Source organism: Ostreococcus lucimarinus, chromosome 5, assembly GCF_000092065.1.
Source record: "Ostreococcus lucimarinus CCE9901 chromosome 5, complete sequence".
Taxonomy (NCBI): Eukaryota; Viridiplantae; Chlorophyta; class Mamiellophyceae; order Mamiellales; family Bathycoccaceae; genus Ostreococcus; species Ostreococcus sp. 'lucimarinus'.
Window position 1 is genome coordinate 524797 of NC_009359.1, and position 27432 is coordinate 552228.

The window sequence follows — 27432 nt, forward strand, 5'->3', positions numbered from 1 at the left end:
AGGCCTAGGCGATCGTCACTAATTGTTCAAAATTTATTTCCCTCGTTCGCCGAACCCGCGCGGCGTCGACGTCGATCGTCGCGTCGCCGACGTCGCGCGTCGGCGCGAAGAATGCTTCAATTCGCTCACTTGTCCTTATTCTTCTTATCCTTTTTGTGCGACTTGTCCTTCTTGTGCTTGTCCTTCATCGCCGGGGGCGTGGACACCGGGTTCAGCGACCCACCGCCCTGCAGGCTTCCCTGCGTCCTCGACTTTTTCTCTCTCCAGCGTCGCGCGCACTCCGTGAACACCTCCTTCGGGCTCAGGTCTCCTCGCTCCACCCGCACGCGTTGCACCTCATCCTTCATGAACATGTTGAACGCCGTCGGCGCGCGCGGCGGTTTCAATTCGCGCTTCTGCGCCTTCGTCAGCCGCTTTCCCTCGCTGTCCATCCCGCGTCCGCGCTTCACGAGCGTCGATTCGTTCGGAATCTTTGCGAATTTCGACAGCATTCCCGACGCTTCGTGCGCCGCCTCCGCCATCTTCGCGAACGCCGGCGCCAATCGTTTCGCCAGCTCCATCGCCGTCATCTCCTCGTCCCGCTCGTCGTCCGACATCGCCTTGCGCGCGCGGTCGTCCGCGTGTGTCGTCGTCGCGCGATTCGAATTCGAATTCAAACGGGCGCGCGCGGGCGGTCGACGAGTGAGACTGAATCTCACACACGGAGTCGTATGTATTTTAAGACTGAATCTCACACACGGATATCGGACGCGATCGCTCGATCGATGGAAGACTGCGCGACGCGCGCGCACACGGCGACGCTCGGCGACGCCGCGCGACGGACGACGCGACGTGAAGCGACGCGACACGCGCGGTTTTCGACGCGAGCGTTCGGTGAATTAAAGCGACGTAAAAAGTAACGCAATCGACGCGCGTCGCGATCGAAGGATGACGACGACGCGCGGGATGACGATGCGAGCGCATCACGCGCGCGCGACGGTGACGACGACGAAGAGAGGGCGATGCGAGCGACGCGATAGGGCGCGAACGACGCCGCGGGCGCGGATTTATGAAAATATTCTCGAGACGGTCGGGGACACGCCGGTGATCAAGGTCAACCGACTGGCGCCGGCGGGGATCGATATGTACGTCAAGTGCGAGTATTTTAATCCGTTGAGCAGCGTGAAGGATCGATTGGCGGTGGCGGTGATCACGGATGCCGAACGACGGGGGTTGTTGAAGCCGGGGGATACGGTGGTGGAGGCGACTTCGGGCAACACCGGGATCGCGGTGGCAATGGCGTGCGCTCAACGCGGCTACAGATGCGTCATCTGCATGGCCGAGCCGTTTTCTGTGGAACGTCGGAAGATCATGCGCATGCTCGGCGCGAAAGTCATCGTGACGCCGAAGGGGGGTAAAGGTACGGGGATGGTGGCCAAGGCGGAGGAATTGGCGGAAAAGAATGGTTGGTTTTTGTGCCGACAATTCGAGAACGAAGCCAATCCCGCGTACCACGCCTCGACTACGGGGCCGGAAATCTTGCGAGACTTCGCGGGTAAGAAGCTCGACTATTTCGTCACCGGTTACGGCACCGGCGGTACGTTCCAGGGCGTCGCGCGAACGCTCAAGGAATCTCGTCCGGACACCAAGGTGATTTTGCTCGAACCCGAAGCCGCGGCGTTGGTGACTTCCGGCATCAAGACCGAGCGTAAGCCCACGGGCGCCCCGAATGGGTCTCATCCGGCGTTCGCGGCGCACCCTGTGCAAGGTTGGACGCCCGATTTCATCCCTTTGGTTCTCGAAAATGGTTTGAACATGAACCTCTACGACGAACTCGTGAAGATCGAAGGCGGCGACGCCGTCAAGACGGCGCAAGCGTTGGCGAGAAGCGAAGGTATCTTCACCGGTATTTCTGGTGGCGCCACGTTCGCCGGTGCGCTCAAGGTTGCCGAAAAGGCGCCGAAGGGCTCGGTGATCTTGGCGATGTTGCCGGATACGTCTGAGCGTTACATGAGCACGCCACTTTACGACTCGATCGAGGCGGACATGAACGAGGAAGAGCTCGAGATCGCGAAGTCGACGCCGTCTTTCCAACTTATCCCGGGCCAAGAACCGACGCTGCAAATGTAAGGCGCTCGCGAAAGCCGTGTGACGCAAGTTTTTTGAAGTTTAATAAAGTCAAATCAAGTTTCATAAAGTCGTCATCCAATAACAAAAATCTCGGCTAATGATCTGCGGCGTTGCGTGCGATAAAATCCGTGCTAATCGATCTCAAGGTGGCGACGAATCCGCGTCGTCGGCGTCTCTTCGTTCCTCCGCCCTCTTTTTCGCCTTTCTCCGCACTCTCGCCGTCCAAATGGTATCGCCCATCCCCGCCTCCGCTCGCGTCAAGCTCTCCTCTCTCTCCTTCGCCTTTTCCCAAATCAACCTCAACGTATCCGCCCTCTGCTGCAACTCCACGCGCCATAATAAACTCCCTATGATCATCACGCACGCATCGCTCAGCGCGCTCGCCACGGGCGACTCAAAACTCCCCGGCTCCATCGCAATCATCACCGCCTGCGCCGCCGCCGCGCTCGCGCTCAGCGCGTACACCACCAACCTCGGCCGTCTCAGCGGCGACGACTTCCGCTCCGCCTCTATGATCGCTTGTGGCACGAATTCAGCGCCGACGACTCGTTCGAGTCGAGTTCCACTCTCGCTCGCGTCTCGCAGCGCCTCGACGCTGAAGATTTCCCGCAGCGGCGACGACGACGTATCGACGAGCAATTCCTTCCGCTTCGCGTCCACGTCGGGGTCGTCGTCCCACGCACCGTCGTCCCACGCATCGTCTTTGCTCTCGTCGTCGTCCGCCTCGCGCGCGCGCGCGCGCGCGCTCGCGCCGCGTTCAATGCTTTCGTCACGCGCGACAGCCCCACCGACGGCGCCGACGCGCGAGCGCGCCGACGCGCGCGCGACCCGCGGCGCGCGACGACGCGTCGACGGTGCGGATGCCGACGTTGTCGTCGCGCGGTGCGGCGAAATCGCGCGCATCGCACCGCGCGCGACGAACTGACGACGTCGCGCGCGAGGGTTGGTCCCTCGAGCGAGCGTCGCCGCTCGAGGTCGCGCGTCCATCGTCGTTCGTCGGCGAACGTCGTCGGCGCGCGGACGCGATCGTCGCGCGCGGAGGGAAATCGGGAATTGTGTTACAGCGAGGCGCGCGCTACGATTTTTCGATCGTGTCGTCGACTTGTCGAAGCTTTTCGAGCGTCTTCGTGAGGTCGTCGATTTTGGATTTGAGCGCAGCGATGGCGTCGTCGCGGGACGCGGTCGACAGCGATGGTGGTGGTGAAGACGTGAGCTCGGCGCTCGGGGTGGGATCTATGCCGCCGACGTTCGCCGCTGCGGACGCGTTCGAAGCGTTGGGGGTGTTCGCTCCGACAAAATCTGGATCGATTGGTACGTCGCACGAGTGAATGCACGACTGTGATTCTTCCTGAGAGAAACCGATGATGTCCAGCTTACACATCGACGGACCGCAGCACGGGGGTTGAATGACGTATTGAAAGTTTCCAAAACGTCCATCGCCTGGGAGCATGCCGGCGTACAATTTTTTCGCCGTGCGCTCGAATCCGAGGTCCAACAAGTCGTGCACGCGCGCCTTGAATTTCGTGGCAAACTCGGGAGTAGCCATACCAAAGTACTCGTACACTTCTTCTTCTTCCATTGCGTCCACTTTTCGCAAGAATTCTTCAAACTGCTTTGGATACTTTTTACCGATCGACCCTCCGTCGACGTAGCATCGATAATCGAGCATCGCACCGAGAGTTGAAGGGGAGGGCCGCGCGGTATCACAGTTGTTCCGCAACGAACAGACCGTATGTATGAAGCCAACCCGGTAGGTTTCGAACTTTTGGCCTCCAGGAATAAGCATCGAATTCAATTGGTTACGCATCGAGCTCTCGTTATCGATGCCGTGAATTAGACCATCCTCCGTGATGAATATGTTCTGACCGTGCCTATCGCCTTGTGAGGTCAGCAAATCAAAAAGTGCCAATTTGAGTATCCTATCTGGGTCTATTTTGCGAAGTAACTCCAACAGCGTTGGCGTTATCCTTGGACCAAGAGATTCAAATCCGACGCCTGGCGCCGCGCCAAAGACCATGACGTCCATGTCTTGCTTCACACCCGACGACGTCTCCTTCCCCTCATCCCAGGGTGCGAAAGTTTTGGCCCGCATATACTTAGCGCGTGGAATCACATCGCTCAACCCCGCTTCGTGTGATATCTTATCCAGGGCGCCCAGAAACGCTCCGTTACAAAACGTCCTCTTAGCCATGCCGCGCTCCGCTGAACAAAACGGCCCCTTCGTAAACGTCGGATGACTCGTCACCCTGTCGCTGCACGTTTCGCTCACCGTATCTTTCGTCCATATGAGTCGCTTGTAATCGCCTCTCACCCCACACCACGCCTTGACGAACACATCGAGCACCTCACCGTTCTCGCCGTCGCCGCCGCCGCTGAAGAAATCGCCATCCATGATTTTCCCTTTCCACACCGGCGCGCCGCTCGCGCCGTGCGGTACGTCGACCGCGTCATCCCTAAACGTCGCCCGTTGTTCCATGCGCCCGATCAACACGTTACATCCGTAACACGTCTTACAGTGCACTTTCCGCTTCGTCTTCTTCGTCGGCGCGTTCAACGCCACGCCGTCTGGCGCGTCGCCGAGCGCGCACGCCTCGCACGTATCGCACGCGTCGTACGTCCCGACGAATCCGCCTTCGTCCTCGTCCTCGCCGTCGTCGTCCGAGCGAAATCCCGGTTCTTCCTCGTCGTCCTCCTCGCCGTCATCGTCGCCTTCGCGCGCCGCCTCGACGTCCCCGCGCGCCGCCGCCGCCTCGCGCGCCTCGCGCAGGCGCGCGCGCGCGCGCTCGACGTTCGACGACGCGCTCGCGTCGACAACGCGCGCGCGCGCGACGACGAGCGCGCACGCGCACGCCGCGGCGAGCGCGACGACGCACCATCGCCGCGCGCGGCGTGCGCGGCGCGGGCGCGACGGCATCGCGCGCGCGACGGCGCGATGTGATGGTTCGGTTCGGTTGGTTGCGCGCTTGCAGAGCTCTAGCGCGAATCTACGGCGACGCGACTTTCGGCTAGCAGCTCGCGCAGGGCTCGGTTTAAGACGACGATGAGCTCGGTGAAATCCGGTCGAGCGTCGGGGGCGGTTTGCCAAGCGGGCACGATGACGTCGTCGACCAACGCGCGGACGACGACGTCGTCGCGCGCGAACGGCGGCGCGTCCAGCGGTAGACGCTGCGATTGGATGGCGACGGCGAAGATGATTTGCATGTGGTTCGCGAACCACTCCCAGGGGATCGACCGCGCGAGTGATTCCCACAGAAGGACGGAGAAGGAGAAGACGTCGCATTTGGTCGTCACCGCGTCGGCGTCGCCGTGAAAAAGCTCTGGAGCCATGTACGCGGGCGTTCCGGCGGTTCCGGCGGACGCGCCGCCGGCGCTCGTCGCCGAACCGCCGGCGCTGAGCAACGTCCGCTCAAGCGCGCGCGCGATGCCGAAATCCGCAACTTTGGCGCCACGGCCGTTGAGAAGCACGTTGTGCGATTTCAAGTCTCGGTGAACGATGCATCTGGAGTGCAAATACGCCATCGCCTGCGCTACGTCGAGCGCTATCCTCACGACGTCGTCTAGACTCACGTCGTACTGCTTGTCTTGGTGAAGAAGCGCGTGCAAGCTTCCTCCGTCCATCATTTCCTCGACTATACAAAGATGCGGCAGCTTGAGACACGCTCCAAACATGCGCACGATTTTTGGATGTCGCACCGCGCTCAACACGGCGACTTCTCTCACGAACGTCTTCAAATCGCTCTTTCCAGCACCGGGTGGGACACCGTGTAACTTTTTCACCGCGACGACGCGTTTGTTCCACTTTCCCACGTACACCGCACCGTAAGCGCCCTGACCAATTAGTCTTCCGAGTTTGATGTTGCTGAGATGAATTTCAACGACGTCGTCGTCGTCGTCGGAAACCGTATTCGCATCCTTTGCGCTCTCCGCGTACGTCGCGAGCGACGCTTCGAATAAATCACCGTTGGTAGTTTTCTTTGCGCCTCGACGCGATGGATGTGAGCCAGTGTTTATACGAGCCGTATCATCACCAGCGCGAGCGACCACGCCCTCCAAATCGTAATCTTTTGTTCTGAAGCATTGACCCGGTAACATGAGTGTATTTTTACGCTTCGCCGGCGCGATGATTTCATCGACGTCGACGTTTGCGAGCGGCACATCGTCGTCTTTACCAAACATGCACGATATCAACTGACGGATAATTTCAATCATGAATACTAAGACGACCAGACAAGCGACGAGAAGCGCGCTCATCGTGCTTCCGTTTCTTAACCACGCCGTGCCGCCCGCCGCCGCTTGTGCGATGACGCCACCCTGCGCGACGACTGTTGGTCCACCCTGCGCGACGACTGTCGGTGGTTTTGGCGGCGCCGGTGGCGCTGGTGGAGGAAACGGTGGAGGCGATGGGACTACTCGTCCACAGCAGAACTGGTACTCTCTCCGAGCACACGTTCCGTCATCGATGAAGCTCACGGCGGAGTTCTCCATAAAGACCGGCGAGTTGCACCAGACACCGTTCACGGCGACTCGAAGGATGTTCGAGGGAATGTCGCCATTTGTGACGTAGCCAGTGAATGAAAATTGTCTTCGAGGGATGCCAAGTTGATTTACGACGCGTGCTGGCTGCCCTGAAGGCCCGCCTGGATTGATGAGCAACGCGTCCTCGACTCTGCCTTCGTGCACGCCCTGCCCGTTCGGAAAGATCCAAGCGACTTGCCAGCTCGCCAGTGCCTCTGGATGAACACTCGTCATTGTAAACGTACCGGTGAATAGATTTAAATCATCGTCGTCGCTCTCTGCCGAGAGCTCCGTGGCGTACGCGACATCTATGCTGCACCTCGCGCAAGGTCGCGTCGAGTCGTCGCACTCGCGACAAGTTTGCGCCAAGCTGCTCCGTATAGGCAAGACGAGCGCGCCGAGGGCGCCTACAATTATCCGTACCGAGACATAACCCCGATGACATTTCTTCATCTGCGCGCGCGAGCATGTCACGACGAGACCCGCTCGAGATGGCGAACCGTTACATTCGAGGCGACCTCGCCGACGCAAACGTCAGCCGCCTTAACTTTCTTCGATTCCATCGCCATCGTCTTCGCTCGCGCCGTCGCCTTCCCCGCTGAACGTCACCTTTTTACGAACACGTCGCACGCTCATCGCGCTCGCACCGAACGCGCCCAACGACGAATCGCCGCCGCTCCCCGTCATCGCCCACGGCGCGACGCCGTCGCCGCCGCGCATCGTCTGCGCCACCATCGACCGCACGCCGCTCGTCCTCGCCCCCGGTCCGCACTCTCCTCGATCGAACCCACCTCCTATAATCCCTCCGCGTCCTCGTCCTGCCGCGAACACGTGCCCAGACCTCGGTCCCGCGCCCGTCCCCGCCGACGCCGGCGGCGGCGCCTTCATCGCGTACCGATCGCTCTCCCACGCCTCCTCGTCTCGACTCAGCCGCACCAACACCCGTCCCGACGCATCATCTTCCCTCACTTCGTGCACGCGCTGTTTTCGCGCGATCCCGACGTATTCACCGTTCAAATCTCTGTACACGCGTTCGCCCGTCGTCAGCGCGACGTGATACCGGTGCCACGGGCACACCGCGCACGCCCCTCGCCCCGGCACCTCCTCGATCTCCGCCCACAGCAGCGGTCCGCCCATGTGATAGCACGTCGCGTCGATCGCGTGCAAGCGCGCGCTCGGCGCCGGCGCGCGCACGAGCGCGAGGTGTCGTCCCGCGACGCACACCGCGCGCCGCGCGTTCGACCGGGACACCTCTTCGACGCCGCAGACGTCGTGCCAGCCGTCGTCGCGCGCCGTCGCGTCGCGCGTCGCGCGCGCGGCGTTCGCGCGCATCGCGTCGTCCGCGCTCGAGCGCGCGCGACGCGATCGCGGCGCAGTGCCGCGCGCGAGAGAGAGAGTTCGTTAGCCGACGCGTCAGACGCGGACGCGCGGCATGTTCGTCGTCGCGCGCGCGCGCGCGACGCCCGCGCGCGCTCGGACGCGCGCCGAGGCGAAGGCGCGCGCGTCGACGCGCGCGACGCGCGCGACGCGCGCGACGCCGCGCGCGAAGGCGACGTTTGGGTTTCGTCGACGAGAGTTCGTGAACGCGCTGACGACGTTCGGCGTGCTCGCGCTGTTCGACCGGTCCTCGGACGAGGACGAGGACGAGGAGGAGGAGGAGGAGGAGGAGGAGACGCTGGTGGACGAAGACGGGCGCGCGGTGTGGTACGACGAGGAGACGGAGGCGTATTATTACTACGAGGACGAAGACGGCGAGGCGTTCGCGGAGGAGGAGGAGGAGGAGGAGGAGGAGGAGGAAGAATACGTCGACGAGGAAGACGACGAGGCGTACGTCGGAGAAGACGAGGAGGCGCGCGAGGGTGAGGACGAGGCGTATCGCGACGACGCGGAGGAGGAGGACGAAGGATGAATTACGTTTCGTTTCCGGCGGACGCGACGCTCGACTAATACTACGAGCGCGCGCGCGCGCGCGGCGCGGTCTCAAGATTCCACGACGTCTTCACGCAGTAATACGTAATCTCTCGAGCTGTGAGCAAACTTGATGACGTCCTTGGACTTTAACCGCACGTACGCTTTGGCTTCGATCGCGCGCTTGTTCACGCGCGTCCCGTTCGCGCTTCCCAAATCGTACGCGTACGGTTCGCTCCCGCGCCCGTCGTCTAAATCTCGAAACTGAATCACGCAGTGCTGCTTCGAACAGCTCGGGTGGTCGCTCGGAATATCCACCACCGCTCGATCGCGTCCAATCAGATAACTCGTCTTCGAACCGGACAACTTGTACGGCGGCTCGCACTCGACGTCCCCCTTGAAGCAATACAACCGCCACGCCGCGCTCGGCGGTTTTGCCTCCCCCAGCGGCTCGCTATGTTTCAGCGCCACCCCTCGCACCGAGTTCGTCTCCGCGGCGAGCAATCCGCTCAGCGCAAAGTTCGCTTCCTCCTTCGGAACCTTCGGCGCGTCCTCCGCCGCCGCCGCGCCGACGCCGCCGTACGTCCCTCCATCGCCCGGTCTCGCGAGCGCCGCCCGCGCGCCCGCGCCCGCGCGCGCGTCGTCGCGAGCGCCGTCTCGCGCGTCGCGATCGCGCGAGTCATCGCGTCGTCGCCGCGTCGTCCGCGCGTTCGAATCGTCGTCGTCCGCCTCCCGCGAGCGTTCGTCTCGACCTCGCGCGCGTCCCGCGACCGAGCACGACCCCGCGCGTCGCGCGCGATCGTCGTCGTCATCGTCGTCGCGCGTCGACCGCGCGCGCGCGGTGTCCAGGTCACCGTCGCGCGCGCGCGCCGTCATGACGAAACGAATCCAATCTTCGGCGCCGCGGAGTGGCGCCACTCGCGCGCGCGCCGCGACGACGACGACGACGACGACGACGACGACGACGACGCGCGCATCGCTCGCGCGACCGCGCATGCTCGCGCTCGCGCGTCGCGCGTGCGGCGCGACGCGACGAATGCGCGCGGCGGCGGCGGCGGCGCGACCGACGGCGACGGCGACGGCGACGGCGACGGCGACGGCGCGAACGGCGACGCGCGGACGCGCGCGGACGTGGACGCGCGGCGCGGTGGCGTGGACGCGCGCGGACGCGGGCGCGAGCGCGACGACGGTCGGGACGCGGCGCGGGGAGGCGCGAGGGACGGCGCGAGGGACGGCGACGACGACGCGAGGGACGTTCGAGGACGCGGGATTGACGGACGAGAGCCTGCGACGGGCGCTGGAGAACATGAACATCGTGGAACCTACGGAGATACAGACGAAGGCGATCGATGTCATCGGTCGAGGGGCGGGGAACGCGTTCGTCGCGTCGCACACGGGGAGCGGGAAGACGTTGGCGTACTTGTTGCCGGTGATTCAACGCATGAAGGCGGCGGAGATCGCGGCGGGGGATCGGTTGGCGAAACCGAAGAGACCGAAAGTGGTCGTGGCGTGCCCGACGCGAGAGCTGGCGGAACAAGTCGCGGAGGTGGCGAAGGCGTTGAGTCACGTGGCGAAATTTAGTTCGTATTTAGTCGTCGGAGGTAGACGTTTAGGGACGCAAAAGGAGCGGTTAGACTCCGCGATCGATGTCGTGATCGGGACTCCGGGTCGATTGATCAAGCACGTCGATCAGGGGAACTTATTCTTGGGGAGCGTGGACGCGATGGTGTTGGACGAGGCGGACACGCTCTTTGAAGCCGGATTTGGCGACGAGGTAAAGCGGTTGTTACGACCACTCAAGGCGCGTCCAGAGGGAAAGACGTGCGTCCTCGTCTCGGCCACCATGCCGGATCGACTAAAGAAGCTCGTGGACGAGGAGCTTCCGGCTTTGCAGTACATTAAGACGGATTCATTGCATCGCTCCGCGCCAGGGCTCAAGCACCGCTTCGTCGACTGTCCGGGCGACGTGGACAAGATGACGGTGCTCGAGCAAATCGTCGCGCCCGAGCACAAACAGGGGAAAAAGCTGATGATCTTTTGCAACACGCTTCCCTCGTGCATCGCGGTCGAGCGCACCATGTTCGAGGCAGATATTCGCACCGTGCAGTACCACGGCGACATGACGAGCGACGCTCGCGCCGACGCCATGCGCGAATTCATCGACGCCGACGCCGACGAAAACCTCACCATGGTGTGCACCGACCTCGCCGCTAGAGGTTTGGATTTTGGTCGCGTCAAGGTCGATCACGTGGTGAACTTTGACTTCCCCATGAACTCGCTCGACTACATTCACCGCTCCGGTCGCACCGCTCGCGCGGGCGCCGGCGGTAAAGTCACCAACCTCGTCGCCAAAAAGGACCGCGTTCTCGCGAGCGAGATCGACAACGCCGTCAAGCTCGGTCTGCCGATCGACAACGCCACGAGCTCACGCGCCGTGAGCGAAGCTCGCAAGAAAAAATCCATCGCCGACGCTCGCGACAGGCGCACCGGAGGCCGTTCTCGCGCCAAGCCGAGCACCGTGCGCGATTCCAAACCTTCCAACCGCGGTCGTCGCGGCGCCGCGCGGTTCACCACGGACGACACTAAGACTAAGCCTTCCAACCGAGGTCGTCGCTGACCTCCTTGTAACACGCGTCGCATCACATCGCACCGCTCCGTCCCGCGCCCGCGCGACCCGGTGGCCGAGCGACCGGTGCCGTTGGTGGTCGTTATCCAACCCACCCGACCGTCGTCACTCGCGCGCGCGCCGCCTCTCGTCGGCGTCGTCCGTCGCGAAACGAGCGAAACCGTCACCGCGGCGAAGCGCCCGGTCGTTCGAAGCGGCGTCACGCGCGCGCGCGACGCCAAAGTCGCGAACGCGTCGTCGTTCGAGTTATCCAAACGCCTTCGTTCCATTCTCCGCGGATGAAATTGCTCGTCGAGCCGGACGTGGCGGCGTTGAACGCGTTCCTGACGAACGTGAACGTCGGAGACTACGTCGTGAGCGGACAGGTGGAGAGTTACAGCTGTGCGTGCGCGAAGCGAGGCGAGGCGAGGGGACGCGCGAGCGCGAGGGGGCGAACGGGACGACGCGACGGCGCGGGACGGGATGACTGACGATGGAAACGCGAATGGACGGTGATGTGATGCAGGTAAATTAGCGGGCACTGATAAGAAATTGTCGCGCTCGCTCGATGCGGAGGTGGTGACGGAGATTGTGTCGAGCTGCTCGCCGACGAACCTGAGCACGTCGCCGGTGGGGCCGTTGACGGATCAAAACAGTCGGAAGACGTTAATTTATCTTATACTGACTCTGAATCACATCTATCCGGATTACGACTTCAGTAGTTTGCGCGCGGAGCATTTCACCAAGGAAGGGACGCTGAGCGACGTGAAGACGGACATAGATACGTTGCTCATGGAGAGTAGTAAAGTTTGGGCGGCGCGGTACGGGAACGAGGAGCCTTTTCTCGAGGTTTTGTGGAAGACGATCGATGCCGCGATCGAAGTGTTTGATTGCGACGTGTATTCTTACAAAGCCGTGGCCGAGGGTGATCCGTTCACAGACGACGGTAATCTGTGGTCGTTCAATTACTTCTTCTACAACAAAAAGCTGAAGAGAATTCTCTACTTCACGATGCACGCGACTTCAAAGACGATGTTAGACTTAGACTCCGACGACGAACTCGACTTGGACGAGTCGAATGACCAAACAGGCGGAACGGGGTACAATTCCTACGATGGATCGTACCGAGAATCATTCGGTAACGATGACTCGATGGTCTTTGACGAGATGGACCTATGAGAAAAATAGCGAGCCGTGGTTTCTTGTATTACAGTACAACGTGTAACAACTCTACAACTTAGCCGAGGTGTTCGCCTTTCGAATCGCGGCGCAATTTACGAATAGCGTTGGAAAATTTCTTGCGTACAGTTTTCCGGCTCGCGGCGTACAGTGCGCACGCGAGAAGCATGACGATGACGAGATTACGAGACTGCTGCGCGGAGTGCGCCGCAGCGTCCTCAGCGAGTTGAATCTTGGCTTCCGCTTCGCGAAGCTTCAGTTTGACGTCCTGGTCGACCTTTTCGGGTTCTTCGCCAGATTTTTGAGAAGTGGGTCGATTTGATCGCGTGAGTTGCGGCTTTTCGATCACTTTAGCCCCGTCTCGCTTCGCTTCCTCACGCGCCACTTCTGCAGCGTGCGGGCGCTCCTCCTCGACGTGCACCTTTTTTGCTTCGACGTGCACCTTTTCTTCTTCGACGTGTGTCTCTTCCTCGGTCTGTTTGCTCTTCATCGCCTTGATGGGTTGTGCAGACGGCAGTGGCACATGAAGTATGTTGAGGGATTCTTCGCACGGTTTCGCCAACGATGCGGACGGCATGCTCTTGACGTCCCAGAGACAGGACGTGATCAATCCGTATCCACTCTGCACTCCTCCGCAATTTTCTTTGATATCCGCCTCGCACACGTCCTTGACTTTTTCTTCCGCGTGCCAGAACTCATACACTCGAGCTTGCGCAGCCTTATACTCTTGATGACACTCCTTCGTTATGATGCTCTTGCGCCCGCCCGGTTTTCCGAACTCCATGAATGTTTCCAGCGCAACCTTCTCTTCAGACTTGATGACGTATTCGACGCAATCAAAATAACTTCTCGAAATTACTGGAATCTTTTTCATGAGGTGGTCGTACATATCCTTCGCGTTTTGTTGCGGCGCGCGGTGTCGTCGACCGTTTCGATTACGGTAGCTCGTGCGTCCGCCACGATCGTCGTTCATGAACCAGTGATCTTCCTTCTGTTCGCCTGCTTCCAAGGCGCCACCTCTGAAGCCCAAATCCCCCGCCGCGTTGATCATCCTTTTTTTATCACCGTTCAGCTTTTGCAAGCGTTTTTGATACATGACATTGTCAGGCTCTTCTTTCAGCTTTGCCTCCACCGCGGCGATGTCGTTCTCGAGCTTCTCCGGATCGTTCGCGAGCGTGCCTTTGGGAAAGCTTTTCAGCGCATCAAACTTCATTTGTTCAGCCCTCTCTATGACTTCTTGTTTCGCTTGCGCTTCTGCTTCCTCTTTCTCTCGTTTCGCTTCTTCTTTTGACTCGCGCTCTGCGCGCCCTCTGTTCATTCTGTCGCTCAGCGATCCTCTGGAGCCTCGGCTCGGGCTCGCGCGCGAGCCGCCGCGTCGCGCCAAGAGCGATCTCGTCCCACCCACGGACCCGATCGACTCCATAGACGCCGCCGCAGCGTCAACGCTCGCTTCCTTCGCCTCCGCGCCCGTCATCGTTCGTTTCTTCTCCCTTCGCCGCGCCGCCTTCGCCGCCAACTCCTCCTCGTACCGCACCCTTCGCCACGCCTCCGCCGCCAGGTCCCTCGCCTGTCGCACGTGCGAGCACTGCTTCTTCAGCACCATCCCACACGCACCGTCCACCTCCAAATCATTCTGCGGGTGTCGCAGCGCGCGTTCAAGCGCCGTCTTCGTCTCCCACGCCTCGAGCGCGCGCTCCGCGCGCGTCCTCCTCGGCGTCTCGCCCCCCCCCCCCGTCATCGGTCGCGCCGCCCGCGCCGTTCCCGCGACGACGCCGCAGAGCGCGATCGCGACGATCGTCGCGATCGTTCGCGCCGACCCTCGATCGCCCCCTCGCGCGCGTCGTCTCGGCGCCGACGCTTCGCCGTCGTCCAATCGCGCCTTCGATGATTTCCGACGCGCCGCGCGCGCGCCCGCGCGTCGTTCGAGCGCCATCGCGCGTTCGCGCGCCGCGTCGATCGATGTCGCGCGCGCGCCGCGCTCGACGATCGGCAGCGCGTCGCGACGGCGCGCCGCGGCGTCGCGATGTCGCGCGTCGAGGCGTTGGCGCGATCGGCACGTCGCGCGGCATCGCGCGGCGCGCGCGTGGTTCGCGACGCGCGGACGCGGGACGGTGCGCGCGGTCGCCGCCGCGGGCGCGGGCGCCGGCGCGCTGACGCTCGCGCGCGCGCGGCTGGAGACGCGCGAGCGCGAAGCGATGGAAAACATCGACGCGGTGGAGGTGGTGGAGACGCTGGCGCGCGCGTGCGCGGCGAGAGGTTTGGACGTCGTCGCGGCGTGCTCGGCGGCGGATTACGACGCGGCGGCGCCGGAGACGGCGAGGATCGGCGCGAGGGAAGACGGACGCGCGACGTCGCCGTTGGTCGCGTTGATTGGAAATTCGAAAGCGCTGTGGCCGGCGTTCGCGGACGCGTTGGCGAGGGATGGGACGATGACGCTGGATGAATATTGCGAACGCGTCGTTCGCGACGCCGCGGCGGACGCGATTGAGGTGGCGCGCGGATTTAAGCGACGTTCGGGGGAGGATTCGTCGAGTAGAGTGCGAATTTTTTGGGCGTCGGACGTCGAGGAAGGAAAGGTGATCGCCATTCAACGCTTGGCGCACGTCGCAAACTGCGCGTGGTTGGATGAGAACACGCATCAGTCGATTCATCCGCTGCACGGGCCGTGGTGCGCGTTTCGAGCGGCGGTGGTCTTTGACGACGTCGAAGAGCCGGACGAAGAGGACTTGCAGCCGAAGATAGAGAAGTGTCCGGTGAGCGATGAGACACTGGCGAACGCAAAGGCGGCGTTCGACGTCGCCGTTGAGCGATTCAACGCGACCGACGGGAAAGATCCCGAGCAGTGGCGGTTGTGGCTCGCCGCGCGAGACGCGATGGGTGGTGGTGCGTTTGCGAAAGAGCGATATTACGAGGATCAAATCCTTTGGCATTATGACGTCGATCGAGAGGGGGTGCGTAAAAGGCTGGCACGCGGCGTGAAAACGGTGTAGAAAATGTGTTGTAAATTCTATTAAGAGCTATTGGAACTTTGGCAGCACCGAGCGCTGAAAATCTTCTTCCCAGAGCGCGCGGCGACCTTCCCACGCCTCACCGAGAGGCGGTGGATGAAACCAATAATTGAATGCAACGTGTCCTTCGCCTGCATCTCGGCTCGAGACGTCGTGGAACCATCCCGTGGGTAAGTACAGCGCTTCGCCAGCTTTCACGGTGAACTCCATCGCCGACGCGGTTTTGAAGAGAGGAAATTCATCGAGACGGTCGTAATCGATCCGGCTAAAACTCGGTGGGTCCTCTTCGTCATCATCGTCTTTTCGTTTTTCCTCTTCGGCCGAATCGTCGTCGGAAGGTTCTGGAGTTTGATTGAGTTCATCGTAATCATCGACGCCGTCAAAGTCGGCGAAATCGTCGTCGCTACTGCCGATCGCCGGTTCGTCTTCATCTTCGTCGCCGCGAGCCTTGCGCAATCTAAACTCCAACGCGGACTCCCCCGTGGCTAATGCCACATCGCCATCCTGAAGCGTGCTCGCGCCTTTGTAATTAATGAGCCCGTTCTCGTGCACCCAACATATCTTCCCAGTCGTGTACATGCGTCCAGCGTCGCGCGGAGAAAACACTTTGAAAGTCTTCTCGCCTCGCACCAACACGTACAAATTGTCGTGATAATCGTGATGCAGACCGCTCGACGTCGAGGTCGAATTCCTACCCATCCATAAATTCACATCCGCCGGCACGAGCGAGCGAGGCACTCCTTTCGGACGTAACGGCAGCTTCCCTTTGCTCGACTTCGCCGTCTCGCTCGCCAACAACCGTCCCGGCGCCGCAAACGGTTCCGCCTTCCCTCCCGCTGAGAGATACCATCCCCCGTCTCGCGCCTCGTACTTATCCATGAACGCATCGAACGTCATGGATTTATATTTTCCTCGTCCGAACCGTTCGTTCGCGCCTTCATCGCGCGATTCTACGCGCGACGTCGACGCGTCGCCGCCGCACGCGTCCCGCAGAAAAGCGTTTGTCCACATGTTCGCCCCCGCGAGATCGCTCTCGTCGCTCAGGGCGTCCGTGAGGATCACCGGACGACGACCGAGGACGTATTTCGTCTCGAACGCGTCGGCGTCGAGCGAGGCGTAGCGCACGCGATCGATCTGAGGTGGGTTTCCGTGGTCGGGGACGGCGCAGCCGGCGTACTGATTGAGAAACGCTCGAAGCAGCGGATCGTCGCCGACGGCGATTTTGCGGCGTTTCGCGCCCGAGCGAGATTGGTGCGACATCGCACGCGATGGCGTCGGCGGCGCGCGCGCCGACGCGCGGCGCGGTGAGCGAAGTGACGTCTATGAAGAATCAACTATAACAACTCGCTCTTCGCTACGCGACGAAGACTTCGTCGCCGAGGAGAGAACGTAAATACGACGCTTTCTCTTCAATGGTGAGCATGTCGCCCCAATCGGCGTAGGGAACGATGACGACACGCCAACCCCATGATTTTAAAAGATTGTTGCGCATGACGGTTTGACCGAGCTCGCGAAGACGACCGGATGCGTCGCGGCTGTAGTGATGCGGACCGTCGACTTCAACGACGATTCGCGAGTTCGGGAATACGATATCAGAACGAATCTTGCCGCCCTCCACGAGCGCTTCAACCTCAAAATCTTGCGCGCCAATTTCGCGGAGTACTTCGCCGATGTGATGCTGAACTTTGCTAATCGTCGGATCTTGAGCCTTTGCGCGGAGCCAGGCACGCTCGCATTCGTCGGCGACGCCATCCGTGACGCCAAGGATGAGCTCTTCGAACGGCTTTCCCATAGAAGTGAGACGCGCCATGTAGAGAGAGCATAGTTGCGCATCCTCCAAGTCTTCCGAACTCGTCAAAGCACCACCTTGAAGTTTGACGAGCGCGTGCAAGACACGCACGACACTGTCTCGCGCGTCTTCCAGTGAGCCGAGCAAAACGAGCGACCACAAAGCCAACACAAAGTTTTGCGGTTTGAACTGGGACGCAGAACCTCGAATCTCGTCTTCAATCCGCGCGAGTAAAGCATCATGAGGCTGTGCGCACAGCGTCGCGTGCGACCATAAAGTCATGCTTATCCTGTATGAGTCGAAGCGATCAAGCGTCTTCGCCGAGCTTACGCCGATGAAATCGAAAGTTTCGTCCGCGAGCATGTACCTAAGCCTCGCGAATACGCGCAAGAATTCGGTGAAATCTTGCGATTCAAACGCATGCGCCGATTTCATGAGCTTGTTTTCGAACTGTAACATCATCTGTGGTCCCGGATCGTAGTTACTACTCGCCAAAGCCGAGCAAACCATGAAGATTCCAACTGGTGTAAACTCTTCCAGTTTTTGCGAGACGCAAAACATGGCGTGCGTAAACACTCCGAGTCCTGCCAAGTTTAGCGTTCCAAATCCGTACAATAGGTTTGATAGATTTTTTGCGCTCGCTTCTTCGATTTTATCGATCGCTTCTTCCTCGAGCCGTCGAACAAACTCGTCACTGGGCCGATGCTCCAGGTGCGCGAACGCCCACATTACGTAGCTCAAATCGTCCATGTTGCACTTCGCGATGGAGGCCAGAAAGGTGTTCTCCAGAGCTACGATCGCGGATTTGAGCGCCGCTCGTGTTTGCGCACTCATTCGAAGATGCGAAAGCGGACTTCCGGTCTCGCAATTGTAGTGCGTCACCGTGACGTCGTCCGTGAACGTCGCAAACGATCCCGTGATCAAGGCAATTTGTTGTGGCTCCAATCGTTTGGCGCCGCTCGCTCGCCTCTCAACTACTTTGAATATCTCCATCGCATCGTCGTCGTCCAGGTAGTAACCCGCGTTTGACAACCCCCAGAGAAACATCGCAAGTTCCGTGTTGTCGAATTCGTGCAGAATGGTGAAAGCATTCGAGGCTAACTCTTTCAGGAAACCTTGAGTCCCCTGACGCACTCTCCGTCCGCTGATGCGCGCGTACGCCGAAGCGATGTTCGTAAGCTCTTGTGAACCACACGATTGAAGTCGCATCTCGCGCTCGAATACATCTAGCATTTCCTCCGTCGGAATGTCTCCAAACTTCGTGAGCGCCCAAAACGTGATGCTCAATTCGAACGGTTTGTACGCACTCGCATTTTGCACAATGTGCTTTTCTATGGCGTTGCGAATGCCGTTCGGCATGCGCATCTCAAGCTTTGCGTACGCCCACGCGACGTTACTCGCACCTTGTGGCTCGCATTTACTAATTTCTCTCTCAATAGCCCGCTCTAATTCATCCCAAAACGCATCTTCACCATGCAGATGTCGACCCCTATCCAAGTACCCGCACGCCCACGCAATTTGCGCGACGGCGCGCGCCTTGGTTTCGCACTCCCCCAGCTTCTCCATCGCGCGCTCTTCGAGTTCGGCGAACCATTCCGACCGCTTGATCTCTTCACTAACTTTCCCTCGTCCCCCTCGCGCGAACCTGGCCAATTTTCCGTACGTCGTCGCGACGTTTACCGCCGACATGTCCCGCGCGACGCGACGCGACGTCTCCGCCAACGCCTCCAACGTCTCACACGACATCAGCTCTTTATTCAACGCCACGCTCGGTCCGAACGCCGCTCGTCGCTCCTTCTTTCCCATTTTCTTCTTCTCCGCCGTCATCGGCGTCGCTCGCGTCGTCGGCGTCTCGCCTCGTCCCTCGTCCCGCGTCCCGCTCGACGTCTCAACCGCCGCCGCGTCCGCGCCGCCGCTCGCGCGCGCGCGATCGGGCACGACCCGCCGCGCGCCGCGCCGCACGCGTCGCGTCACCGCGCGTCCGCGTCCACCGTCCATCGCCGCGCGCGCGCGCGCATCGCGCCCGTCGTCGTCGTCGCCGTCGCCGTCCTCGTCCTCGCGCGCGCGTCGTCCCGCCGCGTCCGCGCCGCCGTCCGCGCGCCCGCGCGTCGCGCGCGCGACGCCCGCGAGACGCGCGCCGTCCCGCGCGCGCCGTCCGCGCGCGCCCGCGAGACGCGCGCGCCCGAGACGCGCGTCGCGCGCGCCCGCGAGACGCGTCGACATCACTCGGCGTCGCGCAGTGCCGATGCCGCGCGACGACGCCGACGCGCGCGCGAACGCGACGCGCGACGACGACGACGACGACGACGACGACGACGACGCGTCGCGCGAACGCGCGGCGACGGCGAGCGCGAGCGCGTCGAGCGCGGGCTTGCAAGAATCGCGCGACTTTAAGTTTCCGTACGACGTCCGGGACGCGGCCGCGGCGCGCGAGAGACTGCCGATCGGACCGAGCGAGCGCACGCGGAGCGGAAAGCTGCGAAATGGGATGGCGTACTACGTGGCGGAGAGCCAGAAGCCGAGGGAACACGCGGCGCTGGCGCTGGCGGTGGACGCGGGGTCGGTGTTCGAGGGCGAGGGCGAGCGAGGGGCGGCGCACGTGGTGGAACACCTGGCGTTTCGATGCACGGAATCGTACGAACACTTTGCGATTGTGAACTTTTTAGAGTCGATCGGGGCGGAATTCGGTGCGTGCTCGAACGCGTACACGAGCATGGATGAGACGGTGTACGAGTTGACGATTCCGACGCAAAAGGCGGAAGTGTTGGCGACGTCGATGCATATTTTGAGCGAATTCGCGAGCGCGGTGCGGATATCGAACGAGGATGTGGCGTGCGAACGAGGGTCCGTGATGGAAGAATGGCGTTTAGGACGGGACGCGCGAGGACGCGCGGCGGAGGCGTATTGGAAGACGTTGATGGAGGGGTCGTTGTACGCCGAACGCTCGCCCATCGGATTGGAGGACTTTATACAAAACGCCGACCCGCAGGTTTTGCGAGACTTTTACGCCAAATGGTACCGACCTGAACGCATGGCGGTGATTGCGGTTGGAGATTTTCAAGACCTGGACGACGTCGTGAGCCTGATCGAGAGCACGTTTCAAGACTTGAAGCCGAAAGAAGGGCAGCCCGCGGAGAATCCAGTCATGGAACGACCAAAAAACTCCGCGATGGAGCATTCCGAACCGCGCGTCGTGACGCACGTCGATCGCGAGTTGAAGCAGACGGCGGTGACAGTGACGTTCAAGTACGCGAGTATTCCGGTGGACACTCCGCGCGGGTATTATTTGAAGACGGTCGAGGATATTTACAAGACGGCGCTCGATAATCGATTGTATCGCATGATGCGTCAACCAAAGCCCCCATTTTTCAGCGCGGGTGGCATCATCGAGGACGCGACGAGGACGACGACTTTACTCAGCGTGCAGGCGACGTGCGCGGAGAGCCGTGCGAGCACAGGTTTAGAGGCGTTACTTCGCGAACTCGCGCGTATTCGATTGCACGGAATTTCGGAGCAAGAGTTGAAAATCGCCAAGTCGCGCATGCTCGCCGATACAGAGCAATTGTACGCAGAACGCGAGCAGACATATTGTGAGTCTGTTCGCGATGAGCTAGTGTGCCATTTCTTGCGCGGTGATCTCGTCATCGGAGCTGAAGACGAGGCGGCTCTTGCCAAGGCGTGCATTGAGCGCGTGTCACAAGAAGACGTGTTGGCGTTTGCGCGTCAATTGAACGTGCGTAACTCGTGCGTGATTCGCGTACAAGAAGGTAGAAAGCGTACAAGTGAAGATGATTTGCGAGAAGCGATCGAGAATGTCCGCTTGAGGGAAATTGAGGGTGCAATTGACCAAAGCGAAGTGTTTGATATTCCCGAGGTATTGATGGACGCGACTTCATTGACTTCTGGCACCATCGTCGGCTCGCGAGAGTTACCGGCGTTGGAGGTGAATGAGATCACCCTGAATAACGGTATGCGCATCGCCATTCGCGTGACTGATTTTCTTGACGATCAAGTCCTCATACGTGGTGTCGCACGAGGTGGCCTTTCGGAGGTAGCGCAGATTGATTACATCGATGCGATGTGCTCAAACATGGTCGCCAGCGAACTTGGCATCTACGGCCATCGACCGGATGTCTACGACGGTATCATAGCGGGTCTAAGATCGGACGTGCACGCCAACGTAACCATGTATCGCCGTAATATTGAAGGTGAAACATCACCAGTGGACATCGAAAGCGCGCTGCAGTGCATTCATCTTTTGTTCACGCACGACGTGAGCACGACGAATGATCCGGAAGTTTTAGAGACACTGATGCAGATGCAGGAGGAAAAAATTAGAAATCAAAGTCGAGACCCCGAAAGTAAATATAGCGAGGTCGTTCGCTCGCTCGTCTACGGCGAGTCGTACCATAGTCAGCGAATTACCGTCAAGTCGTTGCGTGAGATGGACAGCAAAAAGGCTTGCGCGTTCTTCGACGCTTGCTTCTTGGATCCGTCTGAATTTACCATGGTTTTCGTCGGAGCGATCGATTCGAAGACACTCGTTCCGCTCATCGAAAAGTATCTCGGCTCGATTCCGCCGGCGTCACCCACCAAGGTTCTCAAGGCCTTTGAAGGTATTAGTCAACGCAAACGCAGCTTGACACCGTTCCTGCTGAAGTTCCCGACGCGCGTCATCTCGCGCACTGTGCGAGCGCACATGCGGGAAGGGATGTCTAAGGCGTCGATTACGTTTCCCGTGCGCATACAAAATCCGGACTTTCACAACAGTCGCGGACGTTCGACGCTCTTGGGCGGAAAAGAGTTGACCGTGGCAAAGTTTAAGACGGTCATGACGGCGGCAATCATCGAGAGACGATTGCTGGCTTTGCTGAGATTTGAATACGGCGAGATTTACACCTGCCACGCGGATGCATCGTTCGGCTACCAAGACCCGGATGTCGCTGGTGAAATGTACTCGGGCGATATCATGGTATCATTCTCGTGCGCTCCGGAGCGAGGCGCTCACCTCGCGGCACACGCCCGAGAAGTCGTGAGACATCTTCGCGAACACGGTCCGACGGAGGAAGACGTGCACGCCGTTCGCGAATGCGAAATTCGAGACTTTGAAGTCAGTCGACAAGAGAACACATTTTGGCGCGAGTATATCACCGAACTCTATAAATCGCGGATGATGCACAAGAGTATTCTGAACGGCGATATCGAAGCGCTATATCGAATGACTGAAGAAGTGCGAGAGGAAGTTATCGAGTCCCTCTCCCCGGCGGTGATTCGCGAGCATTTACAATGCGTCATGAGCATGAATAATTCCGTTACCGTCGTTCTCAAGCCGCAGCGATCGCTCTTGCGACGCATCTTCGTTCCATCGTTCGAAACCCGCGGAGAGGCGATTTACTCCGCGGTTTACTTATCAGGAATCGCGCTCACTGCGAGCGCGATATATGCGAGATGCCACAAGAAGGACTGAATCGCGTCGTCGCGCGTTGGAATACAATGTTGGAATACACGATAATACCATACACACCACAACACGCCGCCACCATGTACGCGAGTCGTTTTAGTTCAATCATTCCCACGCTTGACTTCCACCGTCGCGGTATCGTCTCGCGCGCGTCGCCACGTTCAACTGTTCCCACGCTTGACTTCCACCGTCGCGGTATCGTCTCGCGCGCGTCGCCACGGCGCGGAGGCATCTCAGGAGTCACTTCGGCGCACCTCAACGTGCACCGGCCTAGCGGTGGCGACGATGCCATGGACCGCGTTCAGATCTCGGATCCGGACCCGTTCAGCGCGAAGGCATCGGATTACATGTCAACTCCCGCAGCCTTCGTAACGCCAGAGCTTGAACTGGGCGACCCGATCGTCAAAAAGCTTCTGCGTTCCTACTCTGGCGTTCCGGTGCTCGATAAATCGCGACACGTCATTGGAGTGCTCTCGCACAAGGACATATCGGCCGTCGAAGTGCTCGAGAAGAGCAAGGTGAAAGATGTCATGAGCAAACCAGCACACGTCGTGACGAGTGGTGCGAATCTCGCCCAAGTCTGGGCTGAAATGCTGCAGTGGAAGGTCTGGCGGCTGCCCGTGGTCGATCCAGTGTCGAAGCAACTCGTTGGCGTATTGTGCCGCTCGGACATCCTGACTCCGATACTGAACACTGCTGAAGACATTCGTACGCACGGTGAGGAAGTCGAGCGTGAAGAACACATGGGCATGCTCAAAGACGAAAAAGACGAAGAGGATGCGTTGGCCGATGACGAAGGAAGCGCTGAATTCTTCTCGGCCGACGCCGACGCCGACGTCGTCGACGACGCCGACGACGACAACGGCGAGCCGTACTCGCGCACCCCTTAAAATCACTCACTTCGCTCCGAACCGCGTTTACTCGATGCACTCAATACGATCGAATGGATTGAAACGTCGACGCGCGCTCGGCGTCGCCCAACCGCCCGACCGTCGCCTCACACCTCGCCCAACCGTCGCCTCACACCTCGACTCGCGCCGCCTCGCGCGCGATGTCCATCGCGCGCGCGATTCAACACCTCGATCGATACGCTCAAAAAGATCTTCGCGCGCTCACCGCGCGCGTGCTCGAACCCGCGCTGCGCGCGCTGCCCGAGGCATTCGAAAACGACTCCGAGGACGCGCTCGCGCTTCGCGAGGCGTTCGACGCGAACGAACGCGAGTGCGCGCGCGTGAGCTCGAGCGCGAAGGATGTCTTCGCGTTCGCGGCGTCGTCGGGCGCGAGCGGGGAGACGTTGGTGGCGATGTTGATCGAACGCGGGGCGAGCGCGGCGTTGGCGAGCGCGTGCGGCGGCGCGTGGGCGTCGAAGGGAGAAGAGGCGCTGAAGCGGGTGAAATCGACCCCGTTCGGGGCGCCGAAAATAATGACGGACGTGCAGTGGGAGCTGAGTCTGCCGCTCACGGGATCGGAGCAAGAGTTATTAGGGAGTTTAGACATAGAATTGAGCGAACCGACGCCGAGCGGGGTGATGAAACGCGAGACGTTTAACTGCGAGTTTGATCGCGCCGGGCTCGTGGATTTCTTCCGCGACGTGGAGAAGATACAGACGCAAATAGATGCTTTGATGTAACGTGAGCGTATTTACAATCCTAAGCTCGTCGAGGACTCATTAACGGTGAGTCGCGCACGACGCTCGGCGATTTTACGTCGCGCGAGAGTCCAAAGTCCAAAATCGACCCTCCCTCGTCGCCTTCGTCGTCGAAATATCCTCCCGTACCCGCGATTCCGGCGTTGTCGCCATCATTCGCGCATTTGCTACGCTTATTGAGCCAGTCGAAAAGAATGGGTGCACTTTCTTTGCTCAACTTCTTCGTCGACGCGAAGAGCTCGCACGCCGCTCGGATGCTATCCACGCTCGCCGCGCTTGTGCTGCTCGCTGCGATTCCGTGCACGTCTGCCGTGGCGCCAAAGTTGTGTGAACTACCATGACGAGCGTGCTTCGAAGTATCGATCGGTTCGTATTCGTATACGATCTGTTTTGCCCGTTTTTTGCGTTGCTTACGACTCTTCTTCGTATTTATCAGCGTCGCCTCGACGGCGGTCGCCAACGCCTCAGTGGTGAGCTCATCTGCGGCGAGCATGAGCATTCGCAGGACTTCTTCGTGCACTTCTAAGCTCGCCGACGTCGAGCGGATCAAAATACCATCGACAGCATACTTCCAAAGCGCGCTGTCTACGGTAGTCTGCTTCTTTTTCAGCATCGTTGACATGCGATTTGCCAAAGTCAAGGCGAACGCGCCTTCGTAAATGATGACGTCGTCGATGAGCACGTCGGCGGCAATTTCTAAAACCTCCGTCGCCGTTCGGATGTTGTTGCGCTGTAAACAAATCAATGCGTACGTCAACATAATTTTACGTATGGCAGGAGACCAGATCATCAACTCTTTGAACTTGCCGCGAGTTTCAACATCTATGTCGGGCTCGTGCGCGCCATCCGTCTCCATATCGTCGTCGTTGTCTCTCAGCATCACGTCCAACATGAGCTTACCCAAGAGCGTGTAGAAGTCTTTGACAATTGGCTCTGGTGTAGCTGGGACCTCTGAAAAGTTCTCACGCAAACATGCCTGAGATGTGAGCGCGAGACAGATGAACTTGGTCAAATCATGCAAGCGCGGCTCCTTCTTCGGTACGCCCTCCGCCTCGATGACGGCTTCGAGCGTGCGAATGGTTTCGTGCAACAGCAGGTGTAATACCGGAGGATCTTGTAAAATCATCCCCATATCTCCCGGTACTTGTTCTAGTGTGTCATCCCTTTCGTGCACGTCGTGCACACGACTGATACTACCGCCGTCGTCGCTCTCGTTCCCATCTTTCTTTGCTTCAGCCTTCTTCGCGCCAAAACCGACGATTCGGAATCGCGTTGGCTTTGTTTTTGTTGGTTTCTTCACGGTTTTGCTTTTGGCTTTCTTCACCGCATTATCAATCAAGCTCCCCATCTCTTTGAGACGTCTTCCATCCAGGTATCTGTCTCGAATGCACGCATCCATGAGCCACGCTAAGCGATGACACTTATCCATCGAGCACAATTCATTTTCACCCGCGTCGTGATACGACATGAGCAACTGCGATCGCAGCGAGCACGCGGAGTCGTCCCCGCTGTTCGCGAAGTGCGCGCGGCACAGACGAATCACTTCAATGTACAAGGATGGGTTCATGCTGTTTTTCGTCGTACCGATGATGTTCCTCAATCTATTGACGCTGGCGCTCTCGGTGCGCAACGCCTTTCTGCTCTTCGCGCCGCCCGCGCCGCCGTCGCTCGTCCCCCGCGCCGCGCTCGTGGGCGACCAATCATCACTCGCGTTCAACTCCGCCAGCGTCATATCCTGATTCATATTCATCCTAACCGCCTCCGTCTCCTCGCCGTACGCCATCATCGACGGCGAGACGTGCCTTCGCAGCAACGCCGCGTCCTTCACCCAGCACTGTCGCTGCACCTCCACCGGCAGTTGTCGAAACATTCCCATGTCTCGGCTCACCTGCTTCAAGTACGAGCTCGGCACCGGTGTCATGTGCGCGAATACCGTCAACGGCACCGCTTTCAATTCCTCGATCCCGATGTACGGAAACGACGCATCCAGCAGGCTCAGCAGCGTCCCCTGCGGCAGCGTCGGCGCGCGGCGCGTCAGCTCCGCCACCGCTCGCTCCAGCATCTCCCTGTACGCCTCCCCTCGTTTCACTCCGAGCGCGCTCAGCAATCCAAGCACGGGTTCGGTGTCGGTATCGAGCAACGCTCCGTGCTTGCGCACGCGCTCCATCGCCGCCGCGACGTCGTCAGCGCGGCTCAGCGTCGCGGCGATGTAATCTTGCCCCTCACCACCGACGAGCACTTTCCCGTCGAGCGACGCGCGACGACGCGCCATGGCGCCCTCGGCGACGTCGGCGGACGCATCGTCCGCGTTCGCGCGGCTCGGCGAGCGCGGCTCGGCCTCGGACGGCATCGTCGCGGGCGAATGCCGAATGCGCGTCGGATTGTGTCGTCGAGTTTCTTCGCGCGCGACGGCACAGCGCGATGTCCGCCGCCGCGGCGCGAGGACGCGCGCGACTCGATGCGTTTCGCGCGCGTCGCGCGAGCGCGGAGAAAGCGGCGGACGCGGTGGAGGCGCGCGAAGGCGATGGATTGAAGATTAATCACGCAGACGCGAACGCGAACGCGCGCGACGCGACGCGCGCGCGCGTCGAGACGAGCGTCGGCGACGCGTCGCGGGATGGAGCGATGAGCTCACGCGCCGAGGCGTCGAGCGCGAGGACGACGACGGGGGTGGACGTCGTCGCGGAGGAGAACGCGCGCGGCGGCGCGCGGGACGCCGCGGCGTTCGAAGCGGCGACGCCGTTCGACGTCGAAGACGACGACGCTCGCGAGGTGGCGAACGCGGGGGAGACGACGATGGGGGTGCGAAATGCGTACGCGGATTTGGCGGACGCGTACGTGGAGACGGTGGTGACGAGATCGGACGCGGCGACGCGAGAGGACGCGCGAGACGCGAAGACGGGCGTGTTGGGCGTGACGACGTCGACGGATCGCGCGCGGGAACAGTACGAACGGGTGATGCGCGCGATCGGCGGGGGTGCTGAGATCGATGCGAGGCTGTTCGATGATCCCGAACGCGCGGATGATGGCGCGAATGATGCGACGGATGAAGCGGAGAAATCGTCGACTGAGACGTTTCCAGAATTGGACGCAATAATCGAACAAGTACGCGTGAGTGGTGTCATCAGTGACGCGTCCTCGCGCGTCGTGCGGGACGACCAAAGCGAGATCTCGATGTTGCAGGAAGTCATTGACGATATGACGACCGAA

At 60.4% G+C, this 27432-nt stretch overlaps 17 protein-coding genes and 1 pseudogene across 17 annotated transcripts, besides 1 other annotated feature; 8 read left to right on the forward strand and 10 right to left on the reverse strand.

The window, feature by feature from the left end:
- Positions 1-125: 125 nt before the first annotated feature.
- Positions 126-596, reverse strand: OSTLU_15490 (predicted protein; the record flags this gene model as incomplete). The annotated part of the gene is made up of 1 exon (XM_001417999.1): positions 126-596. One exon carries the CDS (start codon positions 594-596, stop codon positions 126-128), a length of 471 nt encoding a protein of 156 aa, XP_001418036.1.
- A 349-nt stretch (positions 597-945) lies between these two features.
- On the forward strand, positions 946-2109 carry OSTLU_94354 (predicted protein; the record flags this gene model as incomplete). Its single annotated transcript, XM_001417763.1, has 1 exon — positions 946-2109. One exon carries the CDS (start codon positions 946-948, stop codon positions 2107-2109), a length of 1164 nt encoding a protein of 387 aa, XP_001417800.1.
- A 141-nt stretch (positions 2110-2250) lies between these two features.
- OSTLU_92770 (predicted protein) lies at positions 2251-3096 on the reverse strand (the record flags this gene model as incomplete). The annotated part of the gene is made up of 1 exon (XM_001418000.1): positions 2251-3096. The coding sequence occupies one exon, from the start codon at positions 3094-3096 to the stop codon at positions 2251-2253; it is 846 nt and encodes a 281-aa protein (XP_001418037.1).
- Positions 3097-3184: 88 nt separating this feature from the next.
- OSTLU_87321 (predicted protein) lies at positions 3185-5023 on the reverse strand (the record flags this gene model as incomplete). The annotated part of the gene is made up of 1 exon (XM_001418001.1): positions 3185-5023. The coding sequence occupies one exon, from the start codon at positions 5021-5023 to the stop codon at positions 3185-3187; it is 1839 nt and encodes a 612-aa protein (XP_001418038.1).
- Positions 5024-5082: 59 nt separating this feature from the next.
- OSTLU_38832 (predicted protein) lies at positions 5083-6201 on the reverse strand (the record flags this gene model as incomplete). The annotated part of the gene is made up of 1 exon (XM_001418002.1): positions 5083-6201. The coding sequence occupies one exon, from the start codon at positions 6199-6201 to the stop codon at positions 5083-5085; it is 1119 nt and encodes a 372-aa protein (XP_001418039.1).
- A 966-nt stretch (positions 6202-7167) lies between these two features.
- On the reverse strand, positions 7168-7956 carry OSTLU_31786 (predicted protein; the record flags this gene model as incomplete). Its single annotated transcript, XM_001418003.1, has 1 exon — positions 7168-7956. One exon carries the CDS (start codon positions 7954-7956, stop codon positions 7168-7170), a length of 789 nt encoding a protein of 262 aa, XP_001418040.1.
- A 100-nt stretch (positions 7957-8056) lies between these two features.
- On the forward strand, positions 8057-8533 carry OSTLU_31787 (predicted protein; the record flags this gene model as incomplete). Its single annotated transcript, XM_001417764.1, has 1 exon — positions 8057-8533. One exon carries the CDS (start codon positions 8057-8059, stop codon positions 8531-8533), a length of 477 nt encoding a protein of 158 aa, XP_001417801.1.
- Positions 8534-8604: 71 nt separating this feature from the next.
- On the reverse strand, positions 8605-9408 carry OSTLU_31788 (predicted protein; the record flags this gene model as incomplete). Its single annotated transcript, XM_001418004.1, has 2 exons — positions 8605-9119; positions 9387-9408. 2 exons carry the CDS (start codon positions 9406-9408, stop codon positions 8605-8607), a joined length of 537 nt encoding a protein of 178 aa, XP_001418041.1.
- Positions 9409-9838: 430 nt separating this feature from the next.
- On the forward strand, positions 9839-11149 carry OSTLU_31789 (predicted protein; the record flags this gene model as incomplete). Its single annotated transcript, XM_001417765.1, has 1 exon — positions 9839-11149. The coding sequence occupies one exon, from the start codon at positions 9839-9841 to the stop codon at positions 11147-11149; it is 1311 nt and encodes a 436-aa protein (XP_001417802.1).
- A 287-nt stretch (positions 11150-11436) lies between these two features.
- On the forward strand, positions 11437-12316 carry OSTLU_38480 (predicted protein; the record flags this gene model as incomplete). The annotated part of the gene is made up of 2 exons (XM_001417766.1): positions 11437-11539; positions 11664-12316. 2 exons carry the CDS (start codon positions 11437-11439, stop codon positions 12314-12316), a joined length of 756 nt encoding a protein of 251 aa, XP_001417803.1.
- Positions 12317-12366: 50 nt separating this feature from the next.
- Positions 12367-14249, reverse strand: OSTLU_24583 (predicted protein; the record flags this gene model as incomplete). Its single annotated transcript, XM_001418005.1, has 1 exon — positions 12367-14249. The coding sequence occupies one exon, from the start codon at positions 14247-14249 to the stop codon at positions 12375-12377; it is 1875 nt and encodes a 624-aa protein (XP_001418042.1). The 3' UTR covers positions 12367-12374.
- A 262-nt stretch (positions 14250-14511) lies between these two features.
- Positions 14512-15306, forward strand: OSTLU_31792 (predicted protein; the record flags this gene model as incomplete). The annotated part of the gene is made up of 1 exon (XM_001417767.1): positions 14512-15306. One exon carries the CDS (start codon positions 14512-14514, stop codon positions 15304-15306), a length of 795 nt encoding a protein of 264 aa, XP_001417804.1.
- Positions 15307-15333: 27 nt separating this feature from the next.
- Positions 15334-16584, reverse strand: OSTLU_87326 (predicted protein; the record flags this gene model as incomplete). Its single annotated transcript, XM_001418006.1, has 1 exon — positions 15334-16584. The coding sequence occupies one exon, from the start codon at positions 16582-16584 to the stop codon at positions 15334-15336; it is 1251 nt and encodes a 416-aa protein (XP_001418043.1).
- A 94-nt stretch (positions 16585-16678) lies between these two features.
- On the reverse strand, positions 16679-18940 carry OSTLU_31794 (predicted protein; the record flags this gene model as incomplete). Its single annotated transcript, XM_001418007.1, has 1 exon — positions 16679-18940. The coding sequence occupies one exon, from the start codon at positions 18938-18940 to the stop codon at positions 16679-16681; it is 2262 nt and encodes a 753-aa protein (XP_001418044.1).
- Positions 18941-19601: 661 nt separating this feature from the next.
- OSTLU_31795 (predicted protein) lies at positions 19602-22580 on the forward strand (the record flags this gene model as incomplete). Its single annotated transcript, XM_001417768.1, has 1 exon — positions 19602-22580. One exon carries the CDS (start codon positions 19602-19604, stop codon positions 22578-22580), a length of 2979 nt encoding a protein of 992 aa, XP_001417805.1.
- A 284-nt stretch (positions 22581-22864) lies between these two features.
- Positions 22865-23464, forward strand: OSTLU_31796 (predicted protein; the record flags this gene model as incomplete). Its single annotated transcript, XM_001417769.1, has 1 exon — positions 22865-23464. One exon carries the CDS (start codon positions 22865-22867, stop codon positions 23462-23464), a length of 600 nt encoding a protein of 199 aa, XP_001417806.1.
- Positions 23465-23625: 161 nt separating this feature from the next.
- OSTLU_31797 (predicted protein) lies at positions 23626-24204 on the forward strand (the record flags this gene model as incomplete). The annotated part of the gene is made up of 1 exon (XM_001417770.1): positions 23626-24204. One exon carries the CDS (start codon positions 23626-23628, stop codon positions 24202-24204), a length of 579 nt encoding a protein of 192 aa, XP_001417807.1.
- A 901-nt stretch (positions 24205-25105) lies between these two features.
- OSTLU_38883 lies at positions 25106-26494 on the reverse strand (annotated as a pseudogene; the record flags this gene model as incomplete).
- Positions 25106-26494: a sequence feature.
- Positions 26495-27432: the final 938 nt, after the last annotated feature.